The following is a 23,431-nucleotide window of genomic DNA, read 5'->3' as shown; positions in this document are numbered from 1 at the left end:
GTAATCATTAGTGTGTTTTAACATGATATACTTTTGTATGAATATTTTAAACAGGTCACTTTTGAAAATGAGTCCTAGTGTCTCAGTTAGATTTATTTGTATAAATAAAGAGGAAATTCTGGGAAAATTTAAAAGGAACGTTTACAGGATACTGAAGGGAAATCTTAAAAAAAATACCTTTGATATAACAGCTTTAAAAAACATATTTATGTTTGTTTTTGGAGAGTGGAGATGAGAAAGTCAATGATGAGGGGATGCAGCGCCTCCCATAACCAGGGGAACACGGACACGCATACCCCTACTTGGCGGACTAACTCTTCCCTCCTCTCTGGAACACTGCAGCCACTTGCCGCATAGCGACTCCACTGTCCAAATGATCTCCTGCTCTTGTGTCGCTGGGTCTGGCATGGTCGCGTCGTACTGTCATGATCTGAGGGGACAGACCGTGCGGGGGTGTGTGTGGTGGACCCAGGTGCGAACACAAGAGAGTAGACCGGAGTAAAAAGCGAGCCTTTATTGTGGCTGATGACAGGTCTCAACACAAAGCAGAAACACTGTGACTAAACTGAACCTAAACTAAACTGGGAAACGGATACTGATAAACTAAGGAGACTCAGAAAACCATGACGATGATGTACAGACTGACCGGGAGGACATGGAGGGTGGGAACACAGACGACGCGACACAGGCTATATGAAACACAGAGACTAAATACACATGAGGGATGATCAGGGGAAGTGGCCACACATGGGAGCACAGCTGACACACATGAACCTAACGACAGGACAGGAGGGGTGAAACTAAATACACTGACATTGAATGCAGACTTTCAAAGTAAAACAGGAAACATGGAGATCAGACATGACATGAACTAAACATAACCACGCAGACATGACGCATGAACCAGGGAGACTTAGTACAGGGGGAGACAACAAGACTAAACAGCAATCTAGAAATTAAAAGATTCGGCATGAGCCCCCGCATCCTCAGGACCTTCTATCACTGTGCCATTGAGAGCATCCTCACTGGATGCATCACCACCTGGTATGGCAACAGCAGCACTTACAACCACAAAGCTCTCCAGCGAGTAGTGCGGTGTTCTGAACGGATAATTGGAGGTGAGCTTCCCTCCCTCCAGGACATCTACAGGAAGCGGTGCCTGAGGAAAGCGGGGAGGCTCATCAAGGACTCCAGTCACCCCAGCCATAAACTGTTCAGACTGCTTCCATCAGGAAGGAGGTTCTGCAGCATCCGGTCCCGAACCAGCAGACTGAGAGACAGCTTCTTCCACCAGGCCATCAGACTGCTGAACACTTCATAGACACCTCAGCTTCACTACTGGAACTTCAACATTATGCACTCCACACTGTATATAAATGCCACTCGTTTTGCACATTTCCAACTGCCGACCTCTGTAGATTTAATTTTATTTAATTTTATATATATGTATATATACACACACACACTTAGATATACATATTTACTATACATATTCAGTAATGCGCATACATACTATCCCATAGCCCCCATCCTTAAAACCTCCTCCCTCACAGAGAGAATTATGACCTTGTTTTCTGCTTGTCCATCATCTAAAACAGGAGTCTCTGTTTAACGTCTCCCATGAACTTACAATGGCCTCACTGTGGCAAGTGTGTGTGGTAGAGCATAAGGCCCATTTGTAGTCCACATGCATACAACTAAGTGAGAAAGTGATATTACTATTACTAATGTGATATGATTAAAATATGTGAACAATACACAGGATAAAGAAATCTGCCACCACACGGGAAACATGGAATTGTTTTCCATTATTCTGCCGATGACTCGAGGATTCATTAAAAAGATAAATGGTTTATCAGTAGACTCCCTGCTCAGGTGTCTTGATAAATTAAAGGCCTGGATGGCTTTGGGCTTTTTGCATTTTAATGAGCAGAAAACAGAAGTGACGGTTTTTGGTGGCTTTTCTGAGACCACGACTATGGATCTTGGTTCTTTGACACAGTTTGTTAAACCAATCATCACTAATCTGGGAGTTAAAATGGAAAACATACATCAGTATAAGTGGAGATATTAATTCAATGTTTACTTTGATGAAACATCAAGAAAGACATGAAGTTACTGAAAAAAGGTTTTGGACTTCACCATTTATTCACCATTTGTTTTTTGTTTTTTTGTTTGTTTGTTTGTTTGGTTTTTGCTTTGTTTTATTATTTTCTTCAAGCCCTGTGTACAGGAGCTGCATACAAAAAGATATTTTGTGAAAAGGGTTGGCGTAATAAGCAAATGCTTCAGCCAATACCTTTTGATTAGCCTTGTCTCATGCTTTCTTTCTTTATGGTAGATTTTTGTTCTGTTTTCACTGTTTGTTTGTTTTTTTTTTCACTGTTTTCACTGAGATTTGAATTTGAATGCTAATCAATAAAATCAAAATCAAATGAAAAAATGAAAATTTAACAACAGTCCACACTGAACCACAGACAAGAACTGTAGTAAAATCAAATAATCCATATGAAACAAGCAAACGACATATCATTAAAATCAGTCTCAGTTATGTCATTAATTATGAAACAAAAAACATATTGGAGAATCAATAATCAAAGAAAAAAATCAAAGCATTAAAGGCATTTTATTACAATATGCTATTGATTTAATTGATATTAATATATATTAAAAATTAAGTTAATGCTGTAATATTTGTAATTTAATGGTCACAGAGAAAATAGAATGACTTATATGTAAACATTCAATTTCATTCAAGTCATAAAAATCTTTTTTTTTACTGAAAGAAAACCAAACTGTCTCTAATGACCAAAACTAAAGACGTTTTCCTCTCGCCTGCTTATTCATACATTTATGATAAATTGCCTTCTTTACTAATCAAACATATATTTATGAAAATAGTAATGGTTATAAATGAACATACTGTTACTTAACAACTCAGGGACATAAAACTCAGGGAATCCACACGTTCGGCTTTAATAATACAGTATATAATATTAGCCAGTCTGAGTACAGTCTTACTTGATACACATATACTGTGTTGTGATAACAGCTGTATTATACCACTGTCTTTTCATATTTAGACACAACTATAGTTACATGTCTCATTATTAAGTCTCTATTAACTAGCAGTCGAAGTATATTATGATCACACAAAACTGTATTACAGCTTTCTGCCATATTGTTTACTGTAATAATCAAATAACATGTCGATCCACTGTGATTTTTTTATTGACTGTTTTTACTATTATAATTCATTTTTCCCCTTTTCGGATCATTTTGTGGCCTGGCTGCATCTGACATCAGAGATTTGTGTTGAACTAATAAATTCTTCTCATCTGCTGTGATTGTTCATTGTAATTGGTGACAGAAATAAATTACATAATTATGTGAAGAAGTGCTTCTATAATAACTTGTCTTTAGTGTTTTTGTAAGCTAACAAATGGAGTTCTTTAACATACCCTTATATTGTTAGATTGTGTTTTGTGTATTCATTGGAAATGAATACATGTATTTAGCTTTAGAAAATAATGAATCTCCAGGCAGAAGTGTTTTCTATGTGCTGCAAAATATGGGGAAGTATACAGAACTTTAAAGAAGTACTGATTCATTTTTGTTTGTTTTTACTGACATAAAATGAAGCATCTGAAACTGTTCGTTTCTTATCACATAACGCTGCAGGCTGATGCATCATTGATCTTTTCTGATAAGATTTCTTGCATAAGCGTAACTAATTCTTTTTCATGTGTTTCCTGGAGTTCCTCTTTTTTATCCTCATCCTTCACTTTCTTCATTTCATTTTCCTGTTTTTCCAGTAATCTCTTGATCCTGTAATAACTAGAATTCCTTTTGATGACATGTTTCAGTAACTCATTCATTTCCTTCTGATATTCTTTCTTCTGATAAGCTAATTCCTCCACAAGTTTCTTTTGGGATTCATTGGCATTTTCAGCTGCCTTTCTGGCTTCTTCTTCATGTTTTTTCTTCATCTCCTCCAGGGTTTTCTTATGTTTCTCCTCCAGCTCTTTTTTCTCTTTTTCCTCCTGTTCTCTTCTGAGGTGATCCTCCTTAAGTTTGTTTTCATATATTTGCTTTTCTTGTTTGTACTTTTCTTCAAGCTCTTTGATTTTTTGCTCTTCCTCTCGTCTTGTCTCTTCTTCTTGTCGTTGTTTCTCCCACCATTCTTTCTGTTCTTTCTCCCACTCTTCTTGTTGTTTTCTCAGCTGTTCTCTGCTTTCTTCCAGCTTTCTGTCGACATTTTTCTTTTCCTCTTTTTCTGACTGAATTTGTTTATCCACAATTTCAATCTGTTTGTTAAAATTCTCCCGATATCTTTCTACTTCCTTTTTCTTATTGATTTCTTCTTCATTTCTAATTTGTTCTTCTTTTCTTCTTCTCTCTTGTTCGAACCTAATTTTCTCCTCCATTTCCTGGAGTTCTTTGGCTTTTTCTTGTCTCTCCTGTTCCATTTGTTTTCTCTCTTTTTCCATTGTTTCCTTAATGGTTTCCATATCTTGATTGTATTTTCTCTGAATCTCTTCTTCCTTCTTCTTTAGAATGCTCTCCATTTTCATCTGTATCGCTACTTCAGCCTCTTGCAGCATCTGATTGGTGAAGTAGTTGCCTCCATTGTCCTTCACCATGGTGTCAATCTTTGCTATCAGCTCACTGACTTGTGTGCGGTTTTGTTTGTCAGAGTTATTGAACACATGGTATCTTCCCCCACAGTCAGAGATCAGCTTCTTAAAAGAAATGTGACATTTGTTCTTGATGTAATCATCAACAGACTCTCCCTGACGCTCCAGTTCATCACCTCTGGTTAAAAGAACAATGGTGAACTTTTCTGAATCCTTCTTAAAGAATTTCTTGATGAGCTTCAGTGTCTCCTTCTCCTCTGCTGTGAATCTGCCGACCTGTATCACCACCAAGAAGACATGTGGTCCTGGAGCCAGGAGACTGACACATTTCACCATCTCCTCTTGAATTTCTTCATTGGACAAACTTGTGTCAAACAGACCAGGAGTGTCGACCACAACAACAGGACGACCGTCCACCTCACCGTGTAATTTCTGACATTGTTGTGTAACTGATATTTGACTTGATGCAGCTTCAAACTTGTCTCTTCCTAAAATGGTGTTTCCTGTAGAGCTCTTTCCACAGCCGGTCTTCCCAATCAGCACAATCCTGAGACAGTCTGAGTCCTGTTCTCCACCTTCATCGCCTAAAACATAAACATAAAGTTTTATATTTATTATTATAGGTTGTTATGTCAAGACTGTAGGACATCAGACTAAGAAAAATATTTGTGCTTACCTGTGATCATGTTCATCTTCAATTTCTTAGCTTCATCTTGTTGCCTCTTAATGATTTTCTCTTGTTGTAAGACTTTCTCCATTTGTGCATGTAGCAAGGTTATAGCTGTATAACAGTGTGGTTTGCCCATGCTCTTTTCAGACAGGCTCATTTTATCCACAGTCTGAAGCATGGTCTTCAAACTATCCCTCTGCTGTTTAGCCTTGATATTGAGAACCACATGTCTCTGTCTGAAGGTCTGAAGGAGCTTCTGGATGTCCTGGTTTTCCTTGAAAAAGTTAAGAACAGCTGGATCTGTAGGATCTGAGTCCACGGTGAACAGAATCATGGTGAAGTCATTGACCCGAGAGCTGAATGTTTCCTGGATGGTCTCTAACTCTCCCTTGTCTTCATCAGTGAGGGGAGCCACAGGTAGGACCAGGATGAAGGCATGGATTGCCTGACAGAGGGAGATACACTTGAATGATTCCTCCATCACTGCCTCCTGAGGTTTTCCATACAAGGCAGGCAGCTCCACCAGGGAAACCCAACGTCCACACACCTCTCCCTGATGTTTAACACACTCTGATGAGTTGGAGGCTGAATGAAGCTCAGTCTGACCTAAAATGGCCTTGGCTGCTGACGTCTTCACTGCTCCTCTCCTCCCACACAGAACCAGGTTCACACTGGACTTCACTCTCGTGGGTTTAGCCTCTTCTTTTAACATGAGATATTTTCCCCAGTTTTTACTCACTATTTGATTCATTTTTTCCATAAACTTTGAGTAAGATATGGGAATGTCTTTTTTGTCAAAACTGATATATTCCTGCCTGTGATCACAGTGTTTGATGAGTCTTTCCACTGAGGAACTCTTTCTCTCATTATGTGTCAGGATGACCATGGAGTGCTTAAATGCATCTTGACCAAACACACTGAGGACCAAGTTCAGAGCTTTTCTGTCCTCTTCAGAGAAATCAGATCTCACTAACAGCAGCAGAACATTTGGTCCAGGAGGACAGAGACTCACACAGCTCTTCATCACCTCTAACAATTTATCAACAGACAGACTGAAGATGTCGGGAGTTTTGACTACTGTTAACGGTTTCCCGTTCCACTCTCCAGAGGCAGCGTGACATTGCCTTCCTCCAAGGACTTTAGACACAATGGATCTTTTCTTTCCAGTGATGAGGTTTTCCAGGGCTGATTTCTTGTCATCATTTTTTCCAAACAGCATTATTCTGAGTTCATGTGCTGAAAAAAAAAATTTCATAATGAGAACACACATATTTCCATCACACTCCCATTTACCACATTTCATTACGTAGTTTTCAATAACTAAATAGACCAGAAATATGTTCTTTAAAATATTTCTGACTATATCTTTTAGTTGGTTACAGGTGGATCAGCACAGACAGAAAACTTAGGTGTCACTTGAGTCTGTAACACTAACAACTGCCATCAAATTTGAATATTATCTCACTGTCGACTGATCCATCCATCTCTCACCATGTTGTCGCAGTGTGTGTGTGTGTGTGTGTGAAACTATGGACCGTATTTACTAAATGCAGTCCCCAGTTACAGTTAGGTGTGGGTAGTTTCCTTTTACACTTAGCTGTCTCTACAACACGATGGACTGGTACAGCATCCGTATCACTTCAGCCGCAGCACCAATCCGTCTCTCAATATCCTGCTTCCTTCTCCCGTCACTTGTGAACAAGACCTAAAAATACCTAAAATCCTCCAATTGGGACAGGATCTCATCCATGACCCAGAGTGGGCTCTTCAAACTTTTCCGACTGAGGAACATGGTGGAAATTTGAAAATGTTGATTCTCATCCCCACTGCTCACACTAGGCCACGGCCTGTTACAGGCAAACTGGAGGCCATTTCCCACCAGGAGTCTGACTTATTGCCTCCAACGTTCCACATGCCACAGCTGTGAGTTGAAGATCTCGTGGACTGGAGCCTCTGCCAGGCATTCGCAGCGCACCTTCACTGTACTTTTAGGTGTGCTTGGTCTGTCCGTGTGATTCGACTCACCACCAGGTCGTGATCAGCTGATATCTCAGCCCAACTCTTTACCAGAGTGTCCAGAACATATGGCTACAGGTCCAGTGATACATTTACAAAATCCATCATCGACCTGTGACTTAGGGCATCCTGGTGCCATGTGCACCTATGGAAACTCCTATGTTCGAACATGGTACTCGTTATGGACAAAATGGGATTTGCACATAAGTCCGAGAAATAAACGGAGTGTCACAGGGCTCTGTATTAGGTCCCCTTCTATTTATCATTTACATAAACAATCTTAGTCTAAATGTGCTAGATGCAACATTGCACTTCTATGCTGATGACACAGTTATTTACAGCTGTGGTTCAACTCTTGTCCAAGCCATTGACTTCTTGCAGAAAACATTTTCTCCTGTCCAGTACTCGTTACTTTAGCTTAAACTAAAGCTTTTATTCGCCACATGCAGTGGCAGGTTGCCCTGCAGTGGATGAACCCGCCCCCCGACCATACACACACAACACAGACATCACATGGGGATACAAGTCAGAGAACGGTTGCATTACAGAAAAACACTGAAATGTACACTACAATGGGAAAGTACAAGAGGAAAAAAAAGAGACCTCTGCTCATGCTGGGCTATAGGAGGACAGCATGAGAACAGGAAACAAAAAACACTGCTCCGCACAGAAAAGCACATAAATGTCCACAGCACAACAATATGGAGCATGTGACCAGCAACAGGGTTGGGTAGGGGATGAGGAGTAATCCGAAGCGAACACAGCAGCCATCCTGCCACTGCGCCATCTCTCCAGCGCGGGCCCAGACCTGCCTCGTGTTCCCCGACCCGCCTCGTGTTCCCCAAGAGGAGTCAAGCATCGAAGGCGTTGGAAGGGGAGGGGGGAGAGTGAGTGCTTATCAGTGTAAGTGTATGTGTGTGTGTGTGTCCATAGTTCAGCTGAGACAGTGTCCTTCGCCCTATCAGGCTAAGTAAACAGACTACCAGCCAACCCAGGTGGCCTTGCATGGAATGGGAAGAACAGTCTAAACACAGTCGTTATCAGGGTGTTGTTGTTCGGCTCCAGCCTTGAGCCCACAGCTGGCGCCGAAGGGATAGCCGCAATTAGATGGTATTTTTTTCTTTTATACAAACAACTCATGAGAATTTCAAAGTTGTACTTTAACACTCCGACACCGACACTGGTCTCTCAATCTCCCGTTGGAGAGCCGCGAGCTTCTCCATGATGTTATCAAACTTGCACTCCGTGGTCTTGTCATTCTTGTGCTCAGAGAGCAGATTCTGAGAACTCACGACTGCAGTGAGCTGTTCCACGATGTGGTCCAACTTTCGCTCAGAGGTCTTATTCTGAGTGTTCATGGCAGCCGTAAGCTTCTCCAAGATCTTAACCATGCTGCACTCAGGGAGCCCATTCTGAGAAGTTGCATCTTGTCCCAACATTTCAATCCCAGCGGGCAGCCTTGGGGGGGTTTGCACAGCCGGTTCCGCTGTCTTAATTCTTCGATAAGCCAGGGCCAAGCCAGCTCCAATCAGCAAGAACCCTGTTATCATGGTTCCAAATAGATAGATATCTTTAGCGTCCTCGATCGACAGTCCCACCAGGCACACGACCCTCCAGTTATGCCACCCGTCCATCGTGTGTCCGGCAGGGAAAGTCCTTCCAGGGCACTCGGGCTCTCCTGACCCGGGGCTTCTCGTTGAGAAGAGTGTGTCAATTGCATTCAGAGACCAGTTGATCAAATCCATAATTCTCTTTTAGGTTTTAGAAACAGACTGTGAGAGAGTGTTCCAGGGAGAAGTAAAAACACGAGACAAGACAAGGACATAAGAAGCTAAGCAGGGAAGATAAGGGAGAGGAGAGGAGAAAAGTGTGACCGCCTTCGCCGAGAGCCAAACGAGCAACTCAACTGTTGTTCAACAACTGTTCTCAATTCAGGCAAAACAAAGCTAGTGTTGTTTTCTAAATCAAGGAAATGGACCCAAACAATTCCATCAGTAACCACTCTTCAGGGTAATATAATAGAGTTTGTTCACACGTAGAAATATCTGGGTTTTTCTTTTAATACAAAGAAGCAGCTTGTTGCTGCAACATTTTTACCTGTGCTGGATTATGGGGATATTCTATATATGAATGCTTCTGCTGCTCAATTTCTTCAAATGGTTGATCTGATGTTCATCACTAACCGTACATTTCAGACTCACCACTGTGAGTTCTATTCTCAGGTAGGATGGTCTGCTTTGGCAAGTCGGAGGAACTCTCACTTATGCAGTTTTATTTATATGGCAATACTGGGATTGCTGCCTTCTTATATATGTTCCCAGCTTGCAATGAAGCATGCTGGTCGCTATCCTCTTCATCCACAAGGTTATTTGTTGCTTTCTGTTCCATTTGCCCGAACTGAATTTAGAACCCTGTGCTTGGAACAACCTGCAGAACGACTGGAAAATGACTGAATTATTTTCATTAAGTGCTTTTAAATGTAAACTAAGAATCCATGAAACTGTTTCCATTAGACTGATTGTCATTTTAACAGAATTTGGAATTTTTGTTTAATTATATTTTTATTTTTTTTAATTTTTATTTATTTTTGCATGTGTGTTGTTGCTGCTGGCTGTGTTTAATTGAGTAACTTTTGTAACTGTGAGACTCTTCCTGCTGCCTGTCTTGGCCAGGTCGTCCTTGAATAAGAGGTTTTTAATCTCAATGGATCTTCCTGGTTAAATGTGTGGATGACTGAATGTAGTGTAAAGCACTTTGGGGTGCATAGGGGCTAAGTAAAGCACTATACAAATACAGGCCATTTACCATTTAAATAAAGGTTTTTAAAAAAAGAAAGAAAGAAAAAACAAACAAAAAAAACACCACTCGGCTTTTGATCCGGGAGGCTGCTCTACCCAATCACGCCCCTCCAGGTCTCATTGTCGTTGCCCACATGACTATTGAAGTCTCCCAGTAGGACAACAGAGTCCCCAGGTGGAGCACCTTACCCAAGGACTCCAAGAAGGCTGGGTACTCATCATTCAGCGCATATGTGCAGATGACAGTCAGGACCCATTCCCCGACCCGAAGGCGCGGGGAACAAACCCTCTAGTCCACGGGAAAAAAACCCAACATATAGGCAGCAACCTGAGGGGATAGAATACCCACCTCGGCCTGCTACCTCCCACCAAGGGCATCTCCAGCTGGAGACAGAGTCCATCCATTCTCCAGGAGACTGGTTCCAGAGCCCAAGCTGTGTGTTGAGGCCAGTTATATCTATTCGGTGCCTTTTCAACCTCACACACTAACTAACTTCTCACCAGAGAGGAACATTCCATGTCCCAATTTCTTGTCTTGGTAGCAGGGGATTAGTCCGCTAGGGCCTTGTTCCTGGCTGCTGCCCGACACACTGCACCAGACCCCTACGGTGCCTCTGCAATAAAATATTTTCTTCATTTAGTTTCCTGTGTGAGGGGTTATGTATGTTACTCCTCCAAGTTCCCTAGCAGAGGGGGTCACAACATAAGCAGGGGCTCGTCCGGGGCTCCTTTTCCCCCATCAGGAGAGAATTCCATTTGTGAAAAAGTGAGAACCTGTGTTTTGCTACCTTTATTTCCCCTCTGCCCTCCTCCCTGGTTGAGCACCATGTTGGCTGCATTTTGTTTGGATTGGTTCTTAGCTGCTCCATCTGTTGAGCTCCTTGATAGCTGCCACAAGTGTGAATTGCTGCGGATTGCAGGTCACCTTAAGCTTCGTGTCCTTAAAACACTTTGTAAGAGTAAGCTGAAATAACTAGTAGCAGACAAGTTGGTGGAGGCTGGTTTGATCCAAGCCTCTTACCTGCCTGAAGGCTCTGGTGAGCTAAAACGAACTTCCTTGTTTGAGAGCGACCATAAAGATGGTTCTAGTATGGATGGTGTGGGAGATGAGCGGGCGAAGACACCGCGCACGCTCCCTGGCTATGATCACCTCTCCTCTGGAAGTTCAGAAGCATGGATTGGGGCCCGGTTAAAGGTGCGACTGGTACGGCTCCATTTGGAGGCTGAGGAGAAGGCCCAGGTCAGGTGAGCTCAGCTAGAGCTTGAGATCCATTGCTTGGAGACAGAAGCAGATAAAGCAGTGAGGCTGCGTAAGCTGGAGTCTCAGCCACAAGCCTCATCTGTCTCTGCTGTTCTTCCAGGTTCTACCCCGACTTTGCAGTGGCCGAGTGATATATGGCCCCTTTTATTGCAGTGTAAACTGACTGGCAAAGCCCAGAAGGTGGTGGCCACACTTCCTTTACAGGACAGTTTGAATTATTCCAGTGTAAAATCGGCTGTTTTTCAGGCCTATGAATTGGTCCCTGAAGCATACAGGCAGAAATTTCGGCAACAGGAAACTTCCCTCCCAAACATATGGGGAGTTTACCAGGGAAAAAGGGATCCTTTTTGACACAAGTAGTACTCTGCGTTAAAAGCCAATGATTATTAATCACTGCGTGAATTGATGTCACTGGAAGACTTTAAAAAGGGCCTTCCAGAGAGTTTAGTTTTACACTTGAATGAGCAGAAAGTAAACACTTTAGCAACTGCAGCTGTTCTCGCTGATGAGTATGTGCTCACCCATAAATCCTTTTTCACAGTTAATGAGAAGTCATGGCTCAGTGCCGTGCAGCAGGCAGGCATGGCTAAAACTTTAGGTTCAAAAGAGTCATGAATTTCGTGTTGTTATAAACCGGGACATGTCATTGTGAACTGTTTGGACCTGAAGCATTAAATTCTCAGCAAACTAAAGTTGCTTGGCTGTGGCGGTAAGGTGCCGTTCATCTTTGATGGTTTGGTCTCACTAAGTAATAGAAAAACTGACCTGAAACCAGTGCGCATATTGAGAGACGCTAGAGGTGCTCAGATTAATTCTTTCTAGTGTTTTGCCTTTCTCAGCAGACTGCATGTGGTTTTAATGTTGTACTGCGTGGAATAAAGATGGCTCTGAGACCAGTTCAATGGGTTTATATATAATCAGAACTTGTTTCAGGAGTTTTTCCCATCGCAGTATGCCCAACCTTGCTAACCTTGCGTGTTGTTGGGGTGGGTTAGTGCGTCCTAGTCTGGAGGTTCTAGATCAGTGGTTCTTAACCTTGTTGGAGGTACCGAACCCCACAAGTTTCCTATGCGCATTCACTGAACCCCTCTTTAGTGAAAAATAAAATATGTTTTTTTTTTTCAAATTCAAGACATAGATTTTGTTTTACTGGTGCACAAAATGAGCCGTGCATGTCACGGCGGAGCCTCTGCCGAACCCCTGAGACGACTCACCAAACCCCTAGGGTTCGATCGAATTCAGGTTAAGAACCACTGTTCTAGATAATTCCCTCAGTCACAAGGCCCCAGACATTTCGTTGACCCTGAAGCTGTACCCAGCTTGTGTGATTACTCGTGCACAAGCCCGTAAAGATGTTGATATTTAAACTCTTTTTGTCTAAGTGCTTGTGAAATATTTGCAAAGTGTCAGTGCAGTGTGTTATCTCAGTGAAGATGACTGGACTCACCAGATTTTGAAAAGGCCATGATGTCACTCTGCTGAAAACACCACAGACTGGTTGACCTGTAGAGGGGAAAGTGCTTGATGCTATAAACACAACACTGACAAATACACACTCCAAAAGCAAGGCGACTGTAGAAAATTAATCCTTCTAACCAAAAAGAATCTTTAACCTTAACTATGATGCCATTTTTAATTATTAGTATTTAAATTAAGTGATTGGTATGGAAGAAGCAGAAGCATGTAATTTATGCATAATCATCATTAATATTAACATAATATTAAAAGTTCAGAGTTAAGAGGTTCTCAGTCATCCAGGTCATCGTAGTCTAAGGAGCTTGGAAAGAAAAGCGTCTGGACTTCTCCCCTGGATGGCCCTTAAAAATGCATCCTTTTAAAGCCCTGGGGACCAAAAATGGTCCCGCCCCAAAAGTGCTATAAAAACTTTATATATTCATATTTTTTTCCACTTTAAATTGGTCAGTCTTTTAAAACTACTTCTCCCTGAAATATTCATATAAAGTTTTAATTATATTTTCGTTGTTTTAACCCTTTAAATCCCAGTTTTATTACATGAGAGCCCTGTTTTTTTTAGCCCCAAAAAATAAAAAACTAAATATTTTCCAAAAAAAACCATTTGAAGTAATATTTGTTTGTTATTATAATTAGGCCTTTAGATGGACCAAAGATTGGCACCAACATTCATTTCGATCCACTTTTATTTTTTTTGCAGGAGCGCATTTCATAAAATGCACACACTATCGGTCCTAATCGACCACGCCCAAAAAAGTGCTATAAAAAATTTATATATTAATATTTTATTCCACTTTAAATTAGCCAATCTTTTAGACCTACTTCTCCTTGAAATATTCATGTCAAGTTTTAATTACATTTTGCGGATTTTAACCCTTTATATCCCGGTTTCGTCACATGAGCGCACTGCTTTTTTTGCCCCAAAAAACATAAAACTTGAATATTTTCCAAAAAAACCCATTTGAGGTAATATTCAATTGTTATTATAATTAGGCCTTTAGATGGACTAAAGATTGGCACCAACATTCATTTCGATCGCCTTTTTTTTTTTTTTTCAGGACCAGAAAATGGTCTCCAGGCGGCAAATGCTGCTCCTCTAGGCCGAAAAAGTGCATCTTCCCGGGGTAAGTCGCGACGATGACCGGGGCACGATCACCGGGGACTCGTTTTTCCAGCACACACGTCCGATACCACGTGACAACAAATACGTCATTTCCTGTTGACTAAAAAAAAAAAATGCACCCTCTCACGGTCCTAGGGACCGAAAATGGTCCCGCCCGATCAGCGGGCGAAGCCGCTGCTGCACGCCGGAAATGAGGCTTCGTTTCCCGCAGGTCTGTCCAAGCAGCCCGCTGTTTTCCAGCAGGGATCAAATGTGGAGCAAGGGCGCCACCCGGTGGACAAATAAAAAAATTACAACTCTAAGGCCCAAAGACCAAAACGAAACGGAAAGATAAGTAATCACCAAGACATTAACGGTAATAATTCTGCAGTGAAAAATAGCGTTTATAATGGAAGTCAATGGGCCAAAAATGGTCCCTAGGGCTCTAAGAGGATGTGTATTGTTAGCTTAGCCACTGAAGCTAATTTAAGGAAGTCAGACTTGAATTTTGAAATGAAATTATGCCAAACTTTTTTTTTAGAGAATTTGGCTATATTCCATTCAACACAGTGCAAATGGCTTGTAACTGAAAAACTAAAGGGACCAAAAATGGTCCCATGGCCTAAGAAGGGTTTTAAGTTGCTTGAAGATGTTCATATGGCTGATAACTGTGATTTGGTGTTTAAAAAATATCACCTACGCATTGCCCCTTAGTATTACTTTGTACTATTATTTCATCTAAAATTTTGATATAATAATTAATTTGACAGTTTTGGGTGTGATCAGTGATTTACTTTCTAAATACATTATCGACAATCTTCATTTACATTTAATTTGGAAGAATTTACTTTCATTCTAGTTCACTCACCTGCTGATGTCTCCAATGTCTCCTTACACCAAGATTAACTTGACAGTTCAAGAGGTATGAATTAAAGTAGAGCTGTGCCTGGATTAATAAAATAAGATAAAAGTGTTTCACATGGCGATATTTCTCCAAATGTAAAGTTTTAATACAAACTGTGAGTGCTACAAAGATCAAAGTGTTTACAGCTGTTTTCTATGTTTGAAACACATTTCCATTGCATATTTACCAATTGCTGAACATATTTTACGAAACATATTCAAAATTCAAACTATTTAAGAAAAAATATATACAAATGTCACGGCTGCGGCGGCAGACGTGTGGAGTTATGATCGAGGACCCAAAATGGAAGCACGGCTTATGATGCAAGTGAGCTTTATTTAAGGTGCGCAGGATACAGCAGGAGCGGAGAATGGCATACACAGAAACTAAGGGGAACCTAAACAGAGGAAACACAGGGAGACTCCAGGAGACATCGCAGACGGACCAGCGATGCGAACGAGCTGACTGCACTACAAATACACAAGCAGAAACACGAAGGAATGAGGAACAGGTGGCAACACAGCTGGAACTAATTGGGCAAGACGAGACAAGGAAGTAAAACAGAATACATGAGACACAGACCTTCACAATAAAACAGGAAACTCAACACACACAGACTCAGAGACACAAGCTTTACACAGAGACCTGACTACACTGGAACACACAGGCAGAGATGAGTAGACACAGAACAGAGGGAGCACAGAATAACACGAGGAGCAAAGGGATCAAAACTAGGACCTAGAAATACAGACAGCAATAACATGAGGGAAATAAATAATAAACAGTGCAACTCACTGAGTCACAGACCCAGGACCAGGACAATAAATACAAACAAAATAACTGAAAACTCACAAGTTAATAATTTATGATTACACAGAAGGTTACCTGTTGTAACCAGTAGTGACTGAATGTCATGAAGCATCTGGTTCTGGAGGTGGAATGACATGTTCTCTATAAAAGTATGTAATCATATAAGAATTTCACAAAAATGCTAGAAGTAATCTGAAGTGTCAGCTGAGATCAAACAAAACAAAAATCACCACTTATTCCCTCACATTGAAAATTGTATTTACGTCAGTAGTTTCCCTTGTTTTCTTTCGGTGAAGCATTTAGGTATCTAGGTATTACTTACCTGCTGAAGTCAGTTGTGTCCTCACACCAAGATGGCTAAAGTGAAAGTAAATAAAACTCCAGTTCTGCCTGTGAAATATGTGGACTGGGTGTGGTTTGGAAAAAAATGTGTCAGGTAACACTAGCTTGTTTTTCAGTTGAGAAACATGGACTCAGACATCAAGATGTTAAATCCCACCATATCTGTGCTCTGATAATGTTTTTCCCCCTAATGGTTAAAGTCCTCTTTGTAAAAAACGCGAAGAAGTCATCAAAAAATGTTTTGCAACAATCAATACACTGAAACAAAGAAATTGGTGAGTTTTGGGGAGTAAAAGCTACTGAGATGTGGTGTTTTGAGTCAATGTGCTTTGATCAGTAGTGGTTCCATTGTTAATTCAATGGTGCTAGTTTGGTTGGTTATTATGCAAATGTACAGTTTATAAGGTCGAGGAAACCTGCAGTCAGCTGAGACTGAAGAAGTCACTGAGTGACGAAACGTTTCTCCCACTGAAAACATCCAGATGAACACAATCAACTTTTTGGGATTTACTTACCTGGATGACTGAGCCTGAGCATCAAGACATTTTACCCAAGGATGTTTGGCAAGAAGACTAAAGCAGCCTGGAATCAAAACCCCAACATTTCGGTTGAGTAGGTGACTTGCTCTACCACCTGAGCTACAGCCACCCCAGACATATTACAGGGTTTAAAGTCTACAAGAATTAAATATCTTGGAAAGAAGAAAGCAAGAAATAAAAACACCTGGAAGAAACTGTTCTTCTTTCATTTACTCATTGTAACTCACTAGGCCAGAGTTACAGCAAGCACAATTTGTTTGTCGCCACAAATGTATCGCCCATATGAGATCACTAAATGTTTCTCAATCCTAAAAGCTCACACGGCGTCTGTTATGCATGTTTAGTTCTGTAAAGAGAGACCTGCCTGACCTGTTTTGTATCAAAACTGTACCAACCTGTACCTGGTTGGTACAGTTTTCAGTGCTTTTGCATTTTCACTTCAGCCAAACACCAGGTCAGACAAACTTTGTTTCAAAGAATTGTTCCCCAACCAACAAAAAGATGGATTAGTCAAAGCATTCACAGTAGTGATGCGCGAATCATGAATGAATTGTTCAATACTCGAGAATCACTTTACTGACTCATGAATCATGATTCACAAGCCCAACTGACTCATCCCTGTTGCTGTTAGCAGCAATGTATCTAGCTTATAATTAAAATTGTGGAGAAAAACACAACATCCAGTATTGTAACAAAAAATTTCTGCTCTGAACTGGAAGAAAAAACCCTGAATAGAAGCTCACATCAAGAAAATAGCTCCTCGGTTCACAGTAACATCGCTCTGCTAACATGCTAACAGCACATTTGAGCTACTCACCCCCTCCGTCCTGGCTCACAGCTTCTTCTTCTTCTTGGTTGGCAACCAATGTTAAGGCGCATTACCGCCCCCTGGCTCACAGCTCAGTGGACATTTAGATGAAAAAATATATATTTAACACATTTAAGGAAAATACTAATAAAATAAAAAATACAAATATATTAAAATAAAATAAAATAAAATAAATGTTTATTAAGCAATTTTGATAGGAAATTGCTTAATTTTAGAAATGTTTTTGCTCTTTTTTGCTCTATAAAATAGTTGATTTCTTTTAGAATCATTCATCTTAGCAGTAGGATTTACATGAAAAGAGAAACAAATTAGGTTTGAGTGAAAATGTACATTTTTTGCACTCTCTGGTCAACTGACTCAGTGAATCAAATGACTCAAAAAACCGATTCACTTTGGTGAGTGACTCATTAAAACTCGATTCAGTAAAAAGAATCAAATTTACCATCACTAATTCACAGGCAGAGAAAATTTATACTATTTATACTCATAGAAATTAGTGTAAGAGTGATGATGTACTGAGACAATCTCTCCTGAACCAAATTCCACTTTTGGTTTTAAGTGGCCTCCTCCTTTGTAAGCAACCAGAAACCAGACAAACATGATTTCATTCCATAAGCAGTGTAGCTCTTGTAAAGGTCATCTTCCCTTTACATGAGTAGATCACACATTTACCAGCTAAATGTGGTCTGATAATTTATTTGCAGGTATTGCACAGATATAACATGGATATTGATTGAGTTCTCTTAAAAAAAAGAGTTTACCATGAATCATTTCAATAACTGTAAAATGTCATTTGTCATCCAGACTGTGCTAAAATTTACAACATATACAAGACACACTTGAACACAAAGATGCTACACATACAAATAAGCTGAATTGTCCATTAACTACACACTGCTGTCTCTGAATAAAAGTAACCTTCTACAAGTCTTGCAAACATTTGAAACAAATTTTAAAAGAGGAAACAAAAGAGCAGTTTGGGGCAAGTTACTTTCAAAAAGTAATTTATTATAGTTACTTTCTTGAAAAAAGTAACTGAGTTACTAACTGAGTTACAAGATTCTAAAAGTAATTAATTACTTGAAAAGTAACCATTGCGTTACTTTAAAAAAAATGTTTAACCCTCTGGGGTCCAGGGTATAATCGGCCATTTTAACTACTTTTGATGTTTCCTCCACATTTCACCTTTAAAAACTATTTACTTTGTCTTGTTTGGTATCATCAGCACAACCTCACATGTCTGAATTTACAGTTATCTTTTCATTATATTTTTTACTGTAACAACCACAAACATGTTTAATGAATCAAACAAATTATTTGTGCCACTCTAAAAACATAATTTCTGTCCACCATAAAGGAGAACATCACAGCCTGATACCTGCAGGTCTGACATGCTCTTTTTTGACATGCAGCGGCGCTGCACACATTAACCAGGTAAAATACATATTTAGGCAGAATTGTGCAAATATCTATTTTTTTCAGCAGCATAGTGCTTTTTTTCCAATTATTTTTTAAAAGTCAGGTCAAGGCTCTAAAAGCACAAAGGCGATTCGAGGCTGGCGGCTCACAGCAGTTTTTGTTTGCTGGATCCTTTTAGTTCAGCTGGGTGTCTTTCCTTTTGTTATATTTCTTTAAGAGTTCAAAATGTGTTAATTAAATAAATAAAACGTAATTTTCTCTGTAGCACTTCATGGATTTCATAAGCAACACACCTTAGTAGCATAAAGGTAAAAACAATATATACAGTGTTATCTTCATTTTAGATGTCAAAAAGTATTTGCGGCTCCCAGTGGTTTCTTTTGCATGGAAACCAGGTCCAAGTGGCTCTTTGGGTGTTAAAGGTTGCAGAACCCTGGCCTAAGGGAAGCATGTGTAATGTAAACAGAATTGGTCCTAGCACTGAACCCTGTGGAACTCCACAATTAGCCTTAGTTTTTGAAGAGGACTCTCCATTTACATGAACAAATTGGAATCTATTAGATCAGCGTTCCCTAACCCTTTTTTGTGCCACGGACCAGTTTAATGTCAGACAATATTTTCACGGACCGGCCTTTAAGGTGTTGTGGATAAATACAACAAAATAAAATGATACGACCAAGAAAAAAAAAACTGTCGTATTTTGTAAATATAATAATAATAATCGTGAATTCACTATGCAATTGTGTAACTTTATTAACAGCGTGCTCCTGAAATGCGCCAACAACATTTAGAACAGGGGTCAGCAACCTTTAACACCCAAAGAGAAGTGGCACAATTTAGGGGATGTAGAAACTAAGGGGTTTGATCTGCGATGCTCATTAATTCCACTCACCAAGGGGATTGAAGGTCAAGCAACCGGGGAGTCTGGATGAACAGTCTCATAGGTCCAGGCCCGTTACATTCAAGCAAGGACATGGAAGAAAAGTTCCCCTTCATAGAAACTGTCTGAGCACAGGGGACCAGAAATGCTTGCCGCCCCTTACCAGCTAGTCTCCGCTTCCAGAACAGTCTAAGCTTCACCTGGACACCTGCTCTTTTTCCTCTCCTCCTCCGTGATTTGTGTAGATCCAGAAAGGTACCACTGGTGACGCCTGACGAAGATCCTGACACCGGCAGCGGAGGATGGAAAATACCGTCGCAGGAGGATGAGGTATCCAGACCCATCATAGAGGATCGAATAGATAGGAGCGTTAGGCGATCACAGACTAAGGCAGCCAACACATCAGTGACAAAAAGGGAGAGCAAAAGGGCCGAAAAGCCCTTTTCCGTGCCCAGCTGTTCCTAATCATCCTCCATATTGTATGGCCTATTTAATGGCGGTGCTGGGCGACAGTCAGCGTGGGAGTATTGTACCGAGCCTGGTAGTAATTGCTGGCATCGAGCTAAGTAGAGACTAACCTGCTGAAGAGAAGACTTAACTTTTTGTATTAATTTCTCCTAGGATAGAGACGGGAGGCTCAGCTGGAGAGGAATTGAATGCTGGCTCACTAGGGGAGAAGACACAGACACAGTACCACACACAATTGGGAAACGGGAAACTCACTCACACGGAGGACTACTTGAACATTGGACTCTTTGTCACCCTTCCTTTTTCACTGTAAATAAAAGCACTGTCTGTTCCTTCAGAAGCTCCACACCCGGGTCCCTCATTCCCCGTGACAACCAGAAGTGATTGAGTGAGTAAGTTTACCAAGTGACGTGAGTTACAGCTACACCAAAGTTTTCTAGATATGTGACTAATCATAGCGACACCCTGGGTGACCTGAAGGGAATGGGAATGGCAGCAGGAGACAATTTAAACTGGAGTTTACTTTTACGATTCTCCGATTATTGTTCACATTAAAGAAATAACAGAGAAGAGAATTTATTTCAGTGTTAGTTTAATCTTCCTTTAAAATGTGCTTCAAAATATTTAAAAATAATGTGACAACAGCAAATGAAAACAGACAAACAATATTTTATATAATTTGTAATTTTAAAGAATGAACAGTCAGAACAAACATAAGAGGAAAGGTTATTATTTTTTTCTCAGAAATGTTGCACAGTGGTGGCAGCTCATGTAAATGTTATAAGGTATTCTGGGTAAGCCTGGATATCATTGAAGACCACAAACATGGTTGGATTCGACATGTTATCTGTGACGCTGTCATACAGGTCTGAAGCGCTCCCAGATTTGGCTGGAGGGGTGATCATGCCACTGTTTCCTTGAGTGTATTCTCCAACAAGAACCTTGGCCTGGTACATGCGCTTGTGTCCTTTGGCGTCAGGGCTGGCGTAGCCTTGTGCTGAATAGTTTGGGTTCACAGCAAAGTAAGAACCTTTGCCGATTGCTGCACCTACTGACAGAGTGAATAAATAAAAAGATTTAGTCAAAGATGGTCGACAAAAGTTTTTTTTAAGTGAACGCTGCTCCACAGCTGTGGTCTCTGTCAGATATGTATCATGTATGTCATTAGAGTGTTTAACTATCAGTTTGTAGGTGGAGGGTAAAAAAAAGCTGTGGCTTGTTTCTGGTAGCCCAGGTGTAGCCGGGAACATCCGCCCTAAATGTTGGTAAAAAAAAGGTTTGTGCCTGTTCTTCTAAAGAATATGTAGATAGATCCGACTGAGCAATTTGAAAATCTGTCGTGAAACACGGGATGTTTTATTTCTCCAACAACCAGTGAAAGTGTCATCCATTGATTAATAAACTATTGACTGTAAATAATCTAAATAAAACATGCCAAAAAATAAAACATGGAAATCAGCATAATAACTGCTGAGGAACATCTGTCTGGCCTACAGGGTTGAGCCAGCAAAAGACAAGACAGCAGAAAATGTCTCTCACTGACTCAAGCTATACCTGAGCAGCAGTGGAAGAAAAGACAAGGAAAAAAAACAGAAACAGAAATACAACGCGAGTGTTTTTGTTTAACATAATGGAAGAGTTGTTGAAGTGACAAGGAAACAGTAAACGGCTAATAGCAAACATGCATCTCCAGAAATATGATTCATGGCATGTCACAAATTTATCAAATCATCATTTAGCCTGGAGAAATAGTTTGCTGCTTTATAAGAAAGCCGTCCGGAAAGCAAGAACATCTTACTATTCATCACTGATTGAAGAAAATAAGAACAACCCCAGGTTTCTCTTCAGCTCTGTAGCCAGGCTGACAAACAGTCAGAGCTCTGTTGAGCCAACCATCCCTTTAACGTTAACTGGTAATGACTTCATTTAATAACTTAATATTCACTTAGACTCTTTTTCTCTAATTGATCTTTCTGAGTTAACTTCAATAATTACTTCCTCCAAACCATCAACGTGTCTTTTAGACCCCATTCCTACAAAACTGCTCAAAGAAGTCCTGCCATTAACTAATTCTTCGATCTTAAATATGATCAACCTATCTCTAATAATCGGCTATGTACCACAGGCCTTCAAGCTGGCTGTAGTTAAACCTTTACTCAAAAAGCATCTCTAGACCCAGCAGTCTTAGCTAATTATAGGCCAATCTCCAACCTTCCTTTACATCAAACATCCTTGAAAGAGTAGTTGTCAAACAGTTAACAGATCATCTGCAGAGGAATGGTTTATTTGAAGAGTTTCAGTCAGGTTTCAGAGCTCAGCACAGCACAGAAACAGCTTTAGTGAAGGTTACAAATGATCTTCTTATGGCCTCTGACAGTGGACTCATCTCTGTGCTTGTCCTGCTAGACCTCAGTGCAGCGTTCGATACTGTCGACCATAATATCCTATTAGAGCGATTAGAACATGCTGTAGGTATTACAGGTACTGTGCTGCAGTGGTTTGTATCATATCTATCTAATAGACTCCAGTTTGTGCATGTAAATGGAGAGTCCTCTTCACACACTGAGGTTAATTATGGAGTTCCACAGGGTTCAGTGCTAGGACCAATTCTGTTTACATTATACATGCTTCCCTTAGGCAGCATCATTAGAAGACATAGCATACATTTACACTGCTATGCAGATGACACCCAGCTCTATCTGTCCATGAAGCCAGATAACACACACCAATTAGTTAAACTGCAGGAATGTCTTAAAGACATAAAGACCTGGATGGCCGCTAACTTTCTGCTTCTTAATTCAGATCAAACTGAGGTTATTGTACTCAGCCCTGAAAATCTTAGAAATATGGTATCTAACCAGATTCTTACTCTGGATGGCATTACCTTGGCCTCCAGTAACACTGTGAGGAACCTTGGAGTCATTTTTGACCAGGACATGTCCTTCAACGCACATATTAAACAAATATGTAAGACTGCTTTCTTCCATTTGTGCAACATCTCTAAAGTTAGAAATATCCTGTCTCAGAGTGACGCTGAAAAACTAGTTCATGCATTTATTACTTCCAGGCTGGACGACTGTAATTCATTATTATCAGGAAGTCCTAAAAACTCCCTGAAAAGCCTTCAGCTAATCCAAAATGCTGCAGCAAGAGTCCTGACAGGGGCTAGAAAGAGAGAGCAGATTTCTCCTGTTTTGGCTTCCTGTTAAATCCAGAATTCAAAATCCTGCTCCTCACATACAAGGTCTTAAATAATCAGGCCCCATCTTATCTTAATGACCTT

General features: G+C 40.5%; 2 protein-coding genes across 4 annotated transcripts in view; both read right to left on the bottom strand.

Annotated features, from left to right (window-relative positions):
* Window positions 1-1,413: 1,413 nt before the first annotated feature.
* LOC146658115 (GTPase IMAP family member 8-like) lies at window positions 1,414-17,347 on the bottom strand. Of its 2 annotated transcripts, none has more exons than XM_085426538.1 (5): window positions 15,747-17,347; window positions 14,826-14,903; window positions 12,830-12,885; window positions 5,314-6,543; window positions 1,414-5,221 (listed from the first exon to the last, which is right to left on the bottom strand). In XM_085426538.1, the coding sequence occupies exons 3-5, from the start codon at window positions 12,846-12,848 to the stop codon at window positions 3,666-3,668; spliced, it is 2,805 nt and encodes a 934-aa protein (XP_085282664.1). In that variant the 5' UTR covers window positions 12,849-12,885; window positions 14,826-14,903; window positions 15,747-17,347; the 3' UTR covers window positions 1,414-3,665. The 2 variants fall into 2 exon arrangements, with proteins under 2 accessions (XP_085282664.1, XP_085282662.1); XM_085426536.1 differs by having other exon boundaries at window positions 15,994-17,347.
* Window positions 17,348-20,729: 3,382 nt separating this feature from the next.
* The window catches only part of LOC146658114 (protein mono-ADP-ribosyltransferase PARP14-like), a 31,858-nt gene continuing 29,156 nt past the window's right edge, over window positions 20,730-23,431 (bottom strand). Inside the window, exon 23 of one of the 2 annotated variants that reach the window (XM_085426503.1) lies at window positions 20,730-21,199. In XM_085426503.1, the coding sequence (XP_085282629.1) occupies window positions 20,916-21,199 (284 nt within the window). In that variant the 3' untranslated portion in view covers window positions 20,730-20,915. The remainder of the gene's footprint in view (window positions 21,200-23,431) is intronic. The other variant, XM_085426504.1, reaches the window with a different exon arrangement.

This window comes from Rhamphochromis longiceps, linkage group LG12 (genome assembly GCF_057381845.1).
Source record: "Rhamphochromis longiceps isolate RC_006_pf linkage group LG12, R_longiceps_female_GT1.1, whole genome shotgun sequence".
Taxonomy (NCBI): domain Eukaryota; kingdom Metazoa; phylum Chordata; class Actinopteri; order Cichliformes; family Cichlidae; genus Rhamphochromis; species Rhamphochromis longiceps.
This window is presented reverse-complemented; position numbering and strand designations above follow the sequence as displayed.

Bases quoted from the DNA above. Each gene is read 5' to 3' on its own strand.
- LOC146658115 (XM_085426538.1), bottom strand. The intron at 5,222-5,313 runs GTAAGCACAAAT...TTTATGTTTTAG, and splicing joins GAAGATGAACATGATCACAG to GCGATGAAGGTGGAGAACAG.